The sequence below is a fragment of the Protopterus annectens genome, chromosome 4.part1 (genome assembly GCF_019279795.1).
Source record: "Protopterus annectens isolate FY-2018-M chromosome 4.part1, PAN1.0, whole genome shotgun sequence".
In the NCBI taxonomy this organism is placed as follows: Eukaryota; Metazoa; Chordata; order Ceratodontiformes; family Protopteridae; genus Protopterus; species Protopterus annectens.
The window spans coordinates 991,415,260-991,432,239 of NC_056734.1; the positions used below are offsets into that span (position 1 = coordinate 991,415,260).

Below are 16,980 nucleotides of genomic sequence, written 5' to 3' on the forward strand. Positions count from 1 at the left end.
TCAGGACCTGCTAGATAAAGCAAGACAACATGAGCTGATCATATCAGGACAGAAAGAAGAAGATATGGAGGATTTCTTAGGTAAACATGGGTGAGGCAACAGGAATAAAGAACAGGACACACTAGACTGCTGTATGAAAAATGGTTGAAGTGGCCAACATGCAATTCAGGTAGACATTCTCCTGGTAAGAAACAGGCATTGGGATACAATCTGAGATTACAAAGTCATCCCCAGTGAAACAGCTGGCCCACAGCATAAACCACTCCTGGCCAAAACTGGCCACGAGTAATGATCAAGGAAGGCTTGATTAAGATCAAGAGAAACTATGGTGAAGACATGGAAGTTGACTGGATTGAAAGCACAAGAGTTCAAGGAAATGCTCAGGGCTCTAGCACCACAGGAAGAAGAAGAAATTCTTCCAGTACAGTGCTTGGGGCATGAACACCTTATCTGCTGCTTTCTTGCACCAACTCCACAAAAAAGTGGTATAGTTATGTTTTCTGTAGAGGTTCTTACTGTAAAAGTGTAAAAGAATGTGTAATAAGCACCGAACAATGGTCTGGCAAGGTGGATATGTGAGAAAAGTAAAAAAGGGAAGAAAAGGGGCAAGGCAGAAGTCATCAAGCCAACTTACAACAGTCAAAAGATGGCAACAGCAGGTACTCCTAATGGAAAAAGTGAAAATGATGAGTGACAAGTGACATTAAAGGAAATATTTTTTGAAAGTAAAGAAAATCAAAACAAAATTGGAGGAGTATAAATATGAAACAGATAAGACAGTTTTGCAGGTAATAGAACTTGTAAATTAATGCTTCAACCGTTTTCAAAAGTTAATGCAAGAGAACAAGATAATAAAAGCAAAACAGAAGGCCATGGATGTTAAGGTGGAGTTGCTGGAAACGAATCTCATTGAGCAAGAAGAAAAAAAATTAAGAGTTGCAGGTATACTGGAAGATGAAGAAGACAGTGACTGTAAGAATTTTATGAGATAACAACTAGCAGAATTGGCAGACATACCAGAGAGAGAGAAATAACCATTGAGAGAGACCAGGATGTGTGTGGTGAGACCTGGGTACATGCAAACCATGATTTCCTCAGGGCTCAAAAGAAGGGGACTGGGAAGCATTTGCACCAGTCCAAAAGTGCAGGGTGAAGGGGCTCTGCTTTAAAATGTCTATTCAGCCACCCTGAAGATTTTCTTACCACAAGTTCCAAAGATGTTGGAGTATCCGTGCTACGCAATGGAGGCAGTAGACGCAGATGGCAGCAAGGTTGGAGAGATAGAACCCAGCAGTTGCCAGAAGAAGCTGACCCAACAAAAAAGGCAGTAATAGGTATCCACTCAGAAAAACTTTTTTCTTCTTTTTATGATATATCGGACTATGAAAGAGAGGGTGGAAATTTTTGCAGGAAATCCAAGCAAAAAAAAAGAGAGAGAGATGACAGACTCTGTATCAGTAGAAGACTTAAGCAAGGAAGCACAGCTGTAATCAAAAAATAAAAACATCTCTAATGTGAAAAATAACATGCAGAATCTACTATTGTATAGTAATTCAAGATGCTCACTCTGGGAAGGGGAATGTCTGTTTGTGAAAAGTAAAAAAAAGATAATACTTTTTCCTTCTGTCAAATACTTGGGAAATGTTATAATGATTTAACTAAAATGTTGCACTGTTTAAAATGTTGCACGGTTTAAACAAAATGGAAGTAAGGCATGCAGGAATGGATATAAATAGTGAAAGACTACACGTCTAAACAGGGGATAGAGGACTTGCAGGGAAGGGAATCTGTAAGAGTAACATAAAATGCACCCAACCATTGTGGAGGGAAATGACACTTTCAGCCAAAGCACCACATTAAGGCAAAAGTCTAATTCCTTGGAAGGGCTAATAGCTGTAAATAGTTCTGGATGGGTGTCACGATAGATATGTTAAAGCATTGCAAAATATATAATCACGGTTTTTATTTTTGTTTTAAACTGATGAAGTGCATCTGAGAAGCAGGGAAGAAGAGCAGAATGAAATAGAGATAGGAATATCAACCAAGTGGAAGAGAGGAAATGAGTTAGAGTCATAAAGAAATATGTAATGAAGAAAAGGAAACAGAATGACAAAGAAGCATGAACAGGGAACAAAGAGTAAAGTGAAGTGAAGACGCATATGCCAGAAATAGACCAGAAGAACACTCTTAGAATAGATGGCCATCATAAACATAATTAGATTAAACGTAAAAGAGATTACTCACTCAGTGAAAAGGAAAAGGATTTATAAAATACTGAGAAGAGAGCAAATAGCAATGCTACAGGAAAACACATTTAAACACAGATGAACACAATAAACTACAAGGGAGATGGTGTTAGATACTATCCCAGGCATCTTACCAAGGAAAAGACAGAAGAAAGGTAATCATTTTAATAGTTATAAACTTGCAGCTAAAAAGAGAATGCAGTCATAGAAAATGAATAAGGGACACTTGCAGGAAGGAGAGGTTAACACATGGGAGAAGAAGACTGCACTGGCAGCTGTCTATCTGCCACCAGTTACAAAGAGGAAAAAGATTAAACCATGGTTATCAAAAATAGTAGTCATTCAAAATGTACTACTAATAATAGCAGGGAATGGTGTTTAAGAGAGAAAAGTTCATAGGTGTGTACTACGCTACTGTCCCTGGAGCCTTTACAAGCCTAGCCCATAAAAGTGCTCTAGCCCTGGTAGTAGTTGCAAGAGTAGCTTTATTTGTGTCAATAAGAAAGTTTTTGGCTCTATAAAGCATCCCTAGTTTTGATGAGGTTTTCTTATGCAATTTGGTATATACAAGTTGAATTTAAGACTATCATCTCTAATAACTGCTTTTAGAAGTAATTTCAATGGTTGCATTATCAAGAGAGAGGACTATATCTCTCAACCGTACTGAATTCCTCAGTATTTACCAGTTTTTGAGGACAAACTAATGGGGTGCCACGAATTTCCTGAGTGGCCCCTTCAATTCCAGAATTTCCTACCAGTTTTTTTCCCAATTTTTTTTAAAAATTTGGCTATGGGGCGTGCCTGCACTCAGCAAGCAGCACTCTGTTGTTTACCTTTTCTACATTCATTCGTAGAACTTCGCTGCCCAGTATTTTGGATTGTCACTGGATTATATATTATTTTAAAGTTAAACTAGCTAGCGCTAGCAGCAAGCCCAGGCAGCAGCACACTGTCAGTCACTCATACAGCAGCAGACTAAGACCACCAGCAAGCAAATAGAAACTCAGTAGCAGAGAGGAGGGGGTGGACAAGGATGACTCTACTTAACTCTAGTCACGCTTTTTTTTTTTTTTTTTTAATGAATACAGCTATCAGACCGGTCCCATGCCCAGGCCAGAGAGTCAGCGACCCAACAGTGCAGCAGCACCCAGCATTCTTCTAAGACCTCCAGCAATCCAGTCCAGAAGAGATTCAGAGAAAATTTCTCTCTAATAGTTCGACTAACTCCTCCAGGTAAAAGGTTCTTCTTTCTACTCTATCCACCACCCACCAAACCAGCTGCTGAGCTGATAGTATACTGAAGAAAAGTGTGCTTAAGGTTTTTAAAGTTTTGTTTTCATCATTTCTGCATCCTCCACAGCACTCAAATTAAAGCTGAATTAAGAGTAAACAAGTGAATCATTCTACCCAGTTCTTGATGCATATGTGTAACGTTGCCTTGATTGTGCAACTTGAAATCTGCATCTGAATCTAATAACCATTTCCAATGTTTTATTAAATTCTTTACAATTTATGCTGAATGGCATGAACCTCACACTGAATGCTTACCAAAATTATGGTAAATTCTAAGACATTAATTACTATCACACTAGCCAATCAGAAATGTTCTCATGCTTCATATTATATAATATTCCTCTAGCATTAGTGGATACATTCTCTGAAGTACTAACATGCCCCATATGTCTTAACAAAAGAGGGAGAGAAATTAGAGGATGATGGTATTGTGAAAGATCAATGTGTCTGGGAAATTTCTGTTCAAGTAGTGAACTTCAACAACACGATTGTATGTACATTAAGCCTATGATGAAATTAAAATGAAGAATGACATTGTTCCACCGTTCTTTCTGTAACTTGGACATTTTCTGCAACAGTTTAATGCTCTTTGTACAATTACTCTTCTCCCGTGCCACTGTTTATGCAGAGCCATGTAGCGAATAACAAACCCTTAAACAGAAGTAGTTCAAACCACAAATTTTCTTTAATCTTTTCTCATTTGCAGAAGGCAGCTGCAGTCCCCTTTCCTGTTTTCAAACAGCCTGCCTGATGTTGATGATTGCATCTTCTTGGAATTTGTCTGCTGGTATTAGTATACCAAAAGCATGCATTGCCACCACATTCAAGGAGTGGTAGACGTCTGTTCTTCTGTGGCTAACCAGGCCTCATCTGGTGTCCTATTTCAAACTCGCTTTTTTCAATGCAATTAAGCATCGATAACAAAAGACAGATAAACTAGTCAAGGCAGAATGAATGCAGATTAGGGAGGAATTCTAAGACCCTAACTTCCCATTCAGTTATCGTGTGGTCTGTAAGGTGCATGGTCACTTGCTGTCTCCCTGATAGCTGAAGGGATGGGATGGTCACTTAGAAAGTATACCACACACTTGGAAATATGCAAGCATCTTTGAATAGTAATGAGCTTAAAAACAGTTAATTTTATTTATATAAATGAAAATTGTATTTTAGTTTTGCACAAGTTCAAAGTTTTGATACAAGTTTAAATATCAATACAAATAAAACATTATGGTTCTGTTTATTTTGTGTTTAATATTTTATCTCTTCTTCAATTTGCATTAAAAAATTGGTATCCCACAATTCCACTGGAGTGGACAGGGTTACATAATTATGCATGCAAATTTTACATTAATCAGCATACAGATTTTTGGCCAGTTGTTTCTATTTTTATGGGTCTTTATCCAGATTTTCTATGATTGCCGGTTGAGAGGACTTTAAATTTAATTTTATTTTTTTTCATGGGGGGGAGGACTTGGAGGAGGGAGTTTGTTTTTTAAGGTTAAGAAGCCATGTTTCAGTTGCTGTTAAAGCTTCCCAAGTAATTTTTTGGAGGTGTGTCATGTTGTCAGATATGCAAATTAGACTGAAGTCATAGATATACTGTATTAGGGAGGCCTGTTGTGTAGATGTGTGGAGGGTGTTGGTGATAATGTTAAAGAGGAGGGAGCTAAGGAGGGAACCTTGGGGTACACCGGTAGTGACTAACAGGTATGGCGAGAGGGTGGAGTGCCATTTTACTGACTGATGTCTATTGGATTGGTAACTTTTGAATAGAAGGATAGGATGAGAGAGACCTAGTGAGAACATGTGAAGAAGAAGGTTGCTATAACAAACTGTGTTGAAGGCTTTAGACAAGTCTAGAAATAAGAATTATCACTGCCTTGCCAAAAAACATATTTTAGGAGGGAAACACCAAAAAAACAAAAGTCAAAATTTTTGACATTCTGCAAGAACCTGGATAGTTGAGCGGTATGTCAGCTATGTAATGTGCCCTTATTGTGTGTATAGGTGCCGGAACTACAGGGCAAGGGCCGCAAAAGCTTCCCTCCAATTTTCAACAGCTGCCCAATGTGCCCTGAAACTGCTGAGAGAGTAGCAATTACATGGAAATATTCACACTGGCATTTCCAAAATAAGTGCAACCTCTGGCAGCCAGAAAAAGACAATTTAAGTAATAAATCTTTTTGCATCTGCCTGAGCTCACAGTTGCCATGGAAATGCATATGTGAGTGTTTCTGAAAACTGTCCATCAACTTTACTCCTCAAGAATTTTGAGCAAGGCCAAAAATAACAGGGGAATGAAGGTTGAAATCCACAGACAATTTTAAACATTACCTATTTTATTTATTTTACATTTGTTGACCGGATAGTGCGATTGGATGCATGTCCATTTTCAGTGGAGGCCCGAAGAGAAAAGCTCCAAGGTAAACAGAAACATTAAAAATATGTTGCAATTATAATTTTGAGAAAGAGTTTATAAGCAAACAATAATAAACATGTTCGACATGTTAGAGTTAAACCCTGGTGAAAGCCATGAGTAAATTAAACAGTAGCTGATTAAAACATTTTACATAATCTAGAAGAGAGTTAGCCAGGTTTGATAAAATGACATAGCCAGTTTAGTGCTAGGTGTTGTTTGAGTCTAGTTTTAAATTAACCTAGGGAGGAGAGTAAAGTAATGTCAGCTGGAAGTGAGTTCCAGGACCTGTCTACATAGTTTGCAAAGAGAGATTCACCAGCTGCATTGTTAATTTTGCTAGTCTGAATTAGTAGTCTGTTAGAGGATCTAAGCAGTCGTGGATTGTTATAGGAGGTGATAAGTGCAGGAGTATTATCCGGATTATAAAGGATTTTATAAGCCATGATCAGTTGGTTATACTGAATTAGACTGGGTAGTTCAAGCCACCCAAGCTGGTTAAGACTGATGCAATGACGTGTCCTAAAAGGCAGCCCAGTGGCAAACCTGGAGATGTGGTTATAGCAGGTTGAGAGTTTAAGTACAGTCTTGCTTATATAAGAGAGTATAGGGGATGCGTACAGACATGTGGAGAGAAGGTGAGAGCGAGCTATAGCAATTTTAGCCGGAGGAATTAGGAAGGCTTTTATTCTGTAAAGTGACCCTAGTTTTTTATTGATGGTTTTGATCGACTGGTTTACATGTAGATCGAATTTTACATTGTTATCTATAATGACACCTAGTAGTTTTGTAGAGGGGTCAGGGGAAATTAATGTGCCATCATTTGCATTTATGGTGGAGGTAAAAGCAGGAGACATTTGTGTTGGTGAGAATAACAGCATTTTAGTTTTTTTGGGATTTAGTATCAAACGACATTCAGAAAGCCAGTTTTCTGTAGTGTTAAAGGTGGACTGGGTAGCAGAACATAAGTCTGTTGGAGATGTGGCGGAGCAGATCAGGGTGGAGTCATCAGCATATTGGATACAGTTGACTTTTGGGATGACAGTATACAGGTCGTTAATGAAGATGGAAAACAGTGGTACTCCTATTCATTTAAAATTTTAAAAGAACAGGTTTTGCATCAACATGCATTTTCTGAACAACAGAAGTTTGAATGTCTGGCATTAGTGACTCACTATAATCCTCTGCATACTGTCCAACTTTTACTTAGGAAATCTGGACAATGGTAAAATTAATTGGGTGGATAATGGGCTAAAATCAGGGATATATGTGTCTCCCAAATATGAAAAAGTCTAGCAGATTTAGGATCTCTGCTTGGAAGTGTTTACATAGATATTTTTATATCCCAAGTAGACTCCAAAGAATTCTTCCTCAGATAGACAGCAAATGTTGGAGGTGTGATGGGGAATAAAGACGTAAATGGGAACATATTTTCTGGGAGTGTAATGAATTGGCAGAATTTAAAGACTCCCTGCAGACTGCTCTGTGGGAAATGCTGGGTGAGCAAATTGATGTTAACTAAGGAAATTATTTTCTTGAGCTCTGATACAGAATCAGAATTGCCTAGACATAGTAAGGCCATGCTGAGTTTTATTATGATGACTGCCAAAAAAAGCAATTACTAGAAAATGGAAATCAAAGTCTAAACTAACTTTACTAGAAGTAGTTAAGATAGTAACAGAAATAAAACAACTGGAATTGGGATCTTTAGAAAAATATAGGAGCAAATTACACTGGAAAAATGGGAAATGTGGAATCAATATATGCAGAGGAGCAAAGAGGTTTAAAGGAGGTCAGGAATTTAGAGATATATAAAGGTTGACTGACAATGACTGAATATATTATAAGTGATGTACAATGTTTGCAGCTACAGTTGTGCTGTATAATGTTTGCAACTGAGATTGTGTCGGTATGGTAGAATGACCCTTAAGATATCCTCAGCAGCTGGTTACAGAACTTTAATATAGAACACTGAAGCTTCGTTTGTTAGTTCTGCTTGACTATATCCTTACTATCTACCTCTAATACCAGTAGAACGACTCGTATAACTGCTGAAAAGTGCTGATATATGTATATATATTAGAGTAGAGTAATGTCCACAGGCTATAGGAACTGTTGCTAGTATGCTGTCCATGTGAAACATTAATATTGTGTGTGTTTTATGCAAGCGTACATATTTACAAAATACCCAGTGGCTCCGATTCTTTAGCATTGTGGCCACTGTTTACTTTTTTCAAGACCTCCCGACCTTATTGTGTAGTGCGTTATTAACGCATTTCTACAGCTATTAGTATTTACTATATCGCTTATGCTGTAAAGACCTAGTAAACCTAATGGCTCCTAGATTTTTATTAGAACTCATCTGAATATATGTTTTCAGGTCATCCTGACCTTACTGAATAGTGCGCATTAGCGTACTTATACAGTCGCTAGCACTTAATCGCTAGTGCTGAAGCGAAGTGAAACATCTAGTGGCTCCTAGACGCTTTAGATTTCTCCCAAGAGTTGCTAATTTTCAGGTCCTCCTGACCTCATTGTGCACAGGAACCTTATTCATAGGAAAGCATTATAGTATATAGTATTTACAGGAACAGTGTCTTTGTGTATAGAATAACAGATCAAATTATATTATACAGTTAGATCTCCTTGAGTTAACAATTACCTTGTGTGTGCAGAGAATAATCATATCCATGTGAATGCATTTTAGTTTGACTTATTTTGTGTAGAGTGTTTGATACAAGTGTTATCCTTGAGCTAACAAGGGCATTGTATTTTATTTTGTGTAGAGTGTTCGTTTGTTACAAGTGCAATCCTCGAGTTAACAGGGGCAACAATTCTGAGCTTACAAGAGCATTGTATTTCATTTTATATACAGTGTTTGTTTGTTACAAGTGCAATCCCCGAGTTAACAGGGGCACTGAATTTTATAAGTGGTACTCCTACTTTGTATTACTAATCTGCCTCCCATTTCTCCTCATCTATCCTTATTTTCACAGCTGTCTCTCCCTTTGCCTCCTATTCTACTCTTTCTTCTGATACAGTAGAGGTTGCTCCCTCCTCCTGTATATCTTCCCACTTTTACTCTTGGTATTTCGTTATCCTTGACTCACGCTGGTACTATTCCCTTCCACACTGAATGCTCCTTTCTCTATTGCTATCCTATACACAATCCTCCCCCTACTTTCCTAATGTACTAAGGTTTTTTTTTGTCTCTCCTCTCCTTACAGCTGTTACCACGGGTGTCCACTGTACTATTCCTACATATAAGGATAGTACTTCGGTCAGGAATCCCTCTGGTCATAGTGAGGACGTCTGAGGATACCCTGCTCCCAGGCATAACAAACACCCCCCAAAGTGAAAAAGGCATAACTCAAATCCTACAGGGACAGCTCAGTGTATGTAGCTCTAAGGGCAATATTGTAACAGCATTTTACTACTATCCAGCGTCCTACCAGTGTATGTGATAGCAGCCTGCCGCAAGCCCCCTGAGTCCATAGGTATCCCCCAACTGCTCCTAATAACCCCATAAAAGCATTACAAGTGTTGTGCAGAATCCTAAGTGCTGAGAATCACTCCCCTTATTCACCACCAGGTGGCAGCATTGTACCATAAAAAGGTCCTGCAAAACCCACTTTTATTAGACCTGAAGGCTTACCTAATAGGATTTATCTCTGCCCTTAATAGAGTTTTTCTATTTAATAATTTCTCTTTCTCCCTAGTTTTTCTTTTTATTTTAAAGGAATTACAATAGTTCTTGTACATACTACTAGTACAGACACCACAAAGGATACAATTCCACTCCCTGGCTTTACCTGTAGTTGTAATCCTGTTCACTGATTGTTTCTGCTGAGCCACCTCACCTTTCGGCTCTTCCCGCTCCGTTCGCCCTCTGGGCTCACTCCGCTCCCCTACCCTACCCCCAAATTCCACCCACCCCCAGTGCATCTACATTTATATCTAACCCTGACAACCAATCCAATCTCCACACCAATCAGCACCTTCCTTCAATTACACCTAGCCACACCCAGGCCAAACACCCCACCCAATAGTCAAACTAAAGATCTAGCACCCAACCACTAACACACCCATCTTACTTCCTATCTAAATATCTCTTGTAGCTACACTAACCATGCAATTCTTACCACTAGCACTAATTCTAACTCTCTCCACACTAACCTTCACCACATCCACACCCACTAACATACCATTAAACAATTCATTCTACACAACACATTCTTTCACACACACAAACACATACATTTTACAATCTGCTCTACACTACTTACTGATAGCTCATTATTCTATATATACAAAACACCCACCACTCAGCCTCTCAAAAAACAAGCACTACCTAAAGCAAATATAGATCTAGCACATGCTATAAAACTCAAACTAATCTACAAAAAATGTTCACTAATCTCAGGAGACATACACCCCAACCCAGGTCCATGAAACAACATTCTCTCACACAAACATCACACTTACTTATTATAAACCTAAACTCCAGAAGTACATCTAACAAACTGCATGACCTACACACATTCATAGCCCAATACTCCCCAGATTTACTAACTATTACTGAAACCTGGCTAAAACCCTCCACCCAAAATGAAGAAATTCTTCCACCAGGCTATAACATCCTAAGACTAGACAGAGATGCTAAAAAGGGAGGCGGAGTTGCTATTCTATTTAAAAACACACTCAACCTCCAGCCTCTGCAAACTCCACTTCCCAAATTCCAAAATGCTGAAACATTAGGCTCAGTTCTATCTCTAAACAACAAAAAGAGAATTAACATCCTTTGTAGTTATATCCCTCCAGGAAATAACTCAGCAACAATAGAGGAAATCTTACAATGGGCTACAACCAACCTGCCACAAGAAACCATCCTGTTAGGAGACCTAAATCTAGATTGGCAATCCTGCAATTCTAGCAATCCCACAAACCATATTAACTTATTCGGATTCTCTCAACTAATCCAAGAACCCACCAGAGTGGACAAAAAATCCAAGAAACGGTCAACTATTGATTGGACTTTAGTAAACTTTCCTAGTCAAAATTATCATGTGGGCCGTCTACCTGACTCGATCAGCGATCACTGCCCCACTTTCCTTCTTCGTAAAAAGTTAAACATAGCCAAACCCATACTGTATAAGGAAACTAGAGATGAGCACAAGGTAAATCCACAAATTCTCAACAGTATATTACGACAATGCAATTGGCAACCATTACGTACTCTGGAACTAGACCAAGCAGTTATACTTTTCAATAGTACTTTTATGAATGTTTTGAATACAGTAGCTCCCATTAGAAAACTTAGAATCAAAGTAAACTATGCCCCTTGGCTGACTAGGAGCACAAAAGGCTTACTACAAGCCAGAGATAATGCCTGGAAGATCTGGAAAAAGAACAACACTAACTTAAATAGACAGAACTATCAAAAACTTTGTAATCAAGCCAAAAGACAAACAAAGCTAGATAAACAAAGCTACTTCTTAAATCTCCAAAACAAACATTCTAAAAAACTCCCAAAAGTTCTGGCATGCCATTAACTCCCTTCTAAAACCTAGTAAAACTACTACCCCAGCTCCCAACACAAATACCACTAATGACAGCTTAGCTTCTCAATTCAACCATCACTTCATAGACTCTATCCTATCACTATCTACCCAGCTATCTAGCAATAACCCTCTATCCACCCCCACTAAGGACCACAATAATATACCATCTTTTACTCTCTCTCCCGTACCAACCTCCATAGTCAAAAAGCTACTCTCAAAACTTAAACCTTCCACTCTTGCAGCTGATGGCCTACCCACTAATTTCCTAAAACTAGCAGCTGAATCTCTAGCCTACCCTGTCTCAATTCTGATTAACCGCTCCATAAAAGAGGCTTATATCCCTCAACTATGGAAAGTATCACATATTATCCCCCTACACAAAGGTGGCAACTCCTACAAGCTATCAAACTACCGCCCCATTGCTATCCTATCCCCCCTGTCCAAACTCCTTGAAAAATGTATTCATACCCAAGTGATGCATTTCTTAACCTCACATAATCTTCCTCTCCTCAACCCAGCACAGCTTCCGCCCAAACCATAGTACAACCACTGCTCTTCTGTTTTTCACTAACCAGGTTAACCATCTCAGAAATAAGAAAAACTTTGTATCTGCCATATTCTTAGATCTCTCTAAAGCATTTGACATGGTCTCACATAACCTACTTCTAGACACACTATCATCAATGTCCTTTGCCCCCTCTACAACTGCTTGGTTCAAAAACTATCTCTCTGATAGGAAACAATCAGTCAAATGGCAAGGAGTACTATCACCTCTACTATCATCCACCATAGGTGTTCCACAAGGCTCAATACTAGGCCCATTACTATTCACTATTTTCACCAACAGACTACACACCTCTACACTGCATGCATCACTCATGCAGTACGCTGATGACTCCACCCTAATCTGCTCAGCCCCATCCCTTACCACTCTTCAAAACCTTACCCAGGAATCCTTCAATTCCGTTGAAAAATGGATTACTGATAACCAACTGATTCTTAACCCCAACAAAACAAAACTACTACTATTCACCCCAAGCAAATACAAACCCACACCCCTTTCTTTCACAATCACTTCCAAAAATGGCACCACAATTTCCCCCTCCCTCCATACAAAACTCCTTGGCATTGAAATAGATAAAGATCTTCACTTCAATGTCCATATCTCTCAAACCATTAAGAAAATGCATAAAATATTAGGAACACTGTATAAACACAAACACTTCCTAACAGACCAAGCACGAGTCACCCTAGCCCAAACCCACCTTCTGTCTACCCTAATTTATGCATCTCCAATCCTAACCCACATTAGGAAAACAGACATGAACAAACTAGAGTCATGTTACAATAAAATTGCTGAATTCCCCAATAACTCTGCTTTTCGTAGCCATCATTGCCTTGCTCTAAAAGAGCTACAGTGGTTAGAACTTCCCCATTTAATTAGTTACCACCAACTAGTCCTCACCTATAACATCCTAAAGAATCCCCACAAAACTCCTGCCCTGAACCAACTACTTAACCAATACTCAGCAAACTGTCCACTCCGCTCATCCAACAAAACCCTTTTGCGTATACCTCAAGCCAACAACACTGCAGGTAAAGCTCTTTTTGCTCATACCATAGCAAAAATGTGGAATAACCTCCCCCAGAATATTTCTTCAGCACCTTCTATCTCACTCTTCAAAAAATCACTCAAATCACACCTCTTGCATTCCTGGCTCTGTCCTTGCATCACATAAATGCTTTCCTGCTCTCCTCAAATACTTCCTACATTCCTCTATATTCTGCTTACTGTCTCTATATTACAGTACTAACTACTCCTCAAAACTGCCATACAGGGCCTTCCTCTGGTCACACTTAAACTTGTATAGCAAAAATATTGTCTATTTATACTGGCAAATGTGATGTCTCCGATGATTGTATTGTTACAATGAAGTCCTTTTGTTAGTTGGAACAAACCACTTTAATCATGTTTTTCTTGCATGTATATCTTGTAATGTAAATAATATCTTGTACTGCAAAATTCCCACTGTACATATAGTATAATGGTGGAGCTTTTCTCCCCGGGACTTCGCTGTAAATGGACCTCGCTCCAGTCGGACTTTCCCAGTCAACAAATGTAAAATAAAATAAAATAAATAAATGTAAGACTGTCTATATCAAAAGTTAATAAAGATGTTTCTTAAAAAAAAAAAAAAAATACCACACCAAGTACAACATCAGCTTCATTTGTGTATATCTACAACATCTGTGCGCGGTCATTCCAAATGTAATTTACACTATATACATTTTGGGCTTTGTATTAGAACATTACCCCACAGAGATTTTCGTGCAGGAATGGGCATGGCCTACACGATTGGAAGGCCATGCAGATTATTCAGTGACATGGTGAATGTCAATTGTGAATATTCACTTTCTGACCGTTTTTTTTTTTTTTTTAACATGCACTTCATGCTTTTTATGTTATCTTTACTTGGAGTTACTACAGCTTTTAATACACAATATGTAAAACAGAGATTAAATAAAGTTATCCTCATTTTCTACATTTATAAGTGTACCATCGAAAGCACCGCATGCCCTGGCTGTCTGACTTGCTTTGTTACTTTGTACTTAACCACATACTGTGTTGTAGGGTAAGAAGTGGGTCAGATGGGCAGTATGTATGCAGTATCCACAAGTTCCCGTTTTGCAGTCCATACCCATAACCTGTGCACTCCCACCTTTCTTTGGTATAATGTGCAGTAATTGCTTTTCCAGGGGGGCAAGCCCCCCCGCACCCCCCTCAACTTTCTTTAAACATTTTTTTCTGGAGATAAAGCAATATTCTGAGGCAGAGAGACAATAAATAAATGCAATAAAAAAAACTCCAAGAGAGATCGCCACTCGCACCCCACATCTTTACAGAATAGGAATTTTAAGTCTGTGCAACATTTTATGTGTTCACCCCCTCCCTTTTAAAGAATTGTAATTCTGAGTGTAATACTTTTGTATAAATGCAGTATATTCTGTGTTTGTTGTAATAGGTAAAAATCTGTTTGGATCGGTACACCATTTGTAAGTACTTTATCGAAGATTTTGCTCAGTGGCAATTGGAAATCCTGGTACCAGCAAATAAGGGAGTAAAGGCTTTGTATTGAAATAATTACAAAGTTTAGCATTCTCATTTCTGTGAGGATGGTTTTCCCAAGTTTATTCAAAGTAGTTTTCAAAATAAATTCATGCAGAGTGCTGGGCGGGGTATGAGCGGTCCTTGCTACTGCACATCTGGTGGAGTAATGTTCTAATGCAAAATCAAGTTTTGTGTTACAGATATGCTTCTATTACGGCAACAGACAGCTAAAAATTGTACTTTTAGATCACAAAGAGTTCATTTCTTCCACCTCCAATCTATTTACCCCAACCCCAATACCAAGGAGGGGAGCAGCAAGCAATTTCCATTCTGAACTCACAAGCTTTTAGTGCGACTGCCAGGACATATATCACTTCAAAATGTACAGATATCTCAAAATGTTGCTGCCCCCCTCCCCAAGCACTTAATGTAATTAACATTTTCAGCTGTCCCCTCTAAAACTGTTAAATATACTGTTTTACATTAACAATACTACACTTATTGCTGGATGCATTCATTTACAGATGTATACGTAATATAACAATAAAAAGCCATACCGATGTGATGCACAGAAAAAAACAAAACAAATGTACTCCGCAGATAAAGTTATGCCTGGCTCCAGCCTTGCCTAACACATACTTGACCATCAGCTTACCATCGCACCCCGGATTGTGTCCTGGCAAGAAAAAGCCCCCCCCCACGTATGGGTCACTTAACTGCCTACCAATAATTTCAGGAAGGAAGGTAACAATATGGCTGATAAACGTTTCTTCAAACACACAAAACAGTTTTTGATGCTCTAATCATAATCTTATCCAATCAACAAACTAATAACGTAATTACAAATATCACGCACTGGCTTCCTGCATGTACGCTCTAGCAGCCCTCGCAACACATTCCTTAGTCTGTACTTCTGTCTCCGGCTGCCCTGGGATGAAGCACGTCACCTGTACAGTTCTGCTGTCCACTCTACGGAACACCGCTCGCAGGAGAGTGTCTAGTCGTCGTTGGGCTGTTTCCTCGTTTACGGAACCCTCGACCTTGGCTACCGACGGAACTACCACACCAACAAGCGCTGGTTGAGTGCCGGAGCAGATTCTCTGACGCACGTCCTTCAGGATGGCTTTTATTCTGCTTTGGTCAGCCCTTCTGAGGCTTATTATGGAATCCTGCCTGAAGATAAACACAATAAGCGGGGATGTGATATCTCTAGTTGTCTGTGACCTGATAATGTCCGCACGCTGCTTACATGTGGTTTGCCGTGCGTTTGTTTCATACCCAGGACTGCAGAGCAGGATGGGGGTCCCGTTGCACTCTTCCATACCTCCGGCGGTGGCGAGTTGCTGCGTTTCACTTACATCATCTTTTGTACAACTTTCATCTGTTTTGCGGCAGCCGAGTTTCGAGCTGTAACTTTCCTTAGTGTACTTGTTCTGTTTTCTGTGGTCATCTGGTATCGAGTCTGTATCGGGGTGCTTACTGTTGGAGAACACTTTATTTATTAAGCAGAATAGTAGCTCCTTGCTGGGTTGTTTCTCCCACAACTCTCCAATAAGCAGTACGTTTTCTTTACCCCCGATGCCACTGAGAAGAGCCTGGAATTCAGTTTCCACCAGCTGTAGTTTCTCCACTGATTTGTTCATTTTGTCCTTCGCACCCACACTTTCCTCTCATATCGATTTGGCCTGTGAAAACAGCCCCGAGGGATTATTCTTGTGCCAGCTGCCTATTTATTTCCAGTTTAGTCTGTTTATTGGCTGCGACTCGGTAGGAACTGGTGACAGTTGTCCGAGAGATAAAGTTGTGGTGTAATCTCCGCGTGTCACACTGGGTGGGGAGCACGTTTCGCTAACAGGAACTGTTCTGTACATAAATAGCTTGAGCTTGTGTACACTCCTGGCTTCAGGTAAATCAAGAACTTACGTAAGGCATACGCTTTGTAGTGTGTATGAGGGACTGGGTAAAGTATGTAGGTTGTTACCATACCTCCCAGTCTATTAGTGCAGGAATTCTGATAAAAAAAATGCTCTCAATAAGACGCGGTTATTTATGAACATTGTAAATGGCTAGAATGACAAGTATTTCGTTAGCATGGACTTTTCTGAAAGATATGATTTGAACTGGAATGTGTGCAATTATTTAGTGAGTTCAATCTTCGGTGATTTGGCGGAACATCGCACGCAGTGGAGAACAGACAAAAATAAACACTAATATGTAGACATACTGGTAATAGTTGAGCGGTTAAGGTAAATCGTTCGCCTTGAGCAATAACTAAATATCTTGCAAACAGCGTTACAAAAAGAAAAGTTATTTTTATTATCTAGGGTGATGAAGTGATTGTTCTTTAATTCTCTG

The 16,980-nt window shown here is 39.2% G+C and overlaps 1 protein-coding gene across 2 annotated transcripts in view; it reads right to left on the reverse strand.

Moving 5' to 3' along the window:
• Positions 1–16,448, reverse strand: part of CCHR4.PART1H2orf72 (chromosome chr4.part1 C2orf72 homolog) — a 198,017-nt gene extending 181,569 nt beyond the window's left edge. Inside the window, exon 1 of one of the 2 annotated variants that reach the window (XM_044070692.1) lies at positions 15,482–16,448. In XM_044070692.1, the coding sequence (XP_043926627.1) occupies positions 15,482–16,268 (787 nt within the window). In that variant the 5' untranslated portion in view covers positions 16,269–16,448. The remainder of the gene's footprint in view (positions 1–15,481) is intronic. The other variant, XM_044070691.1, reaches the window with a different exon arrangement.
• Between the last annotated feature and the right edge of the window lie 532 nt (positions 16,449–16,980).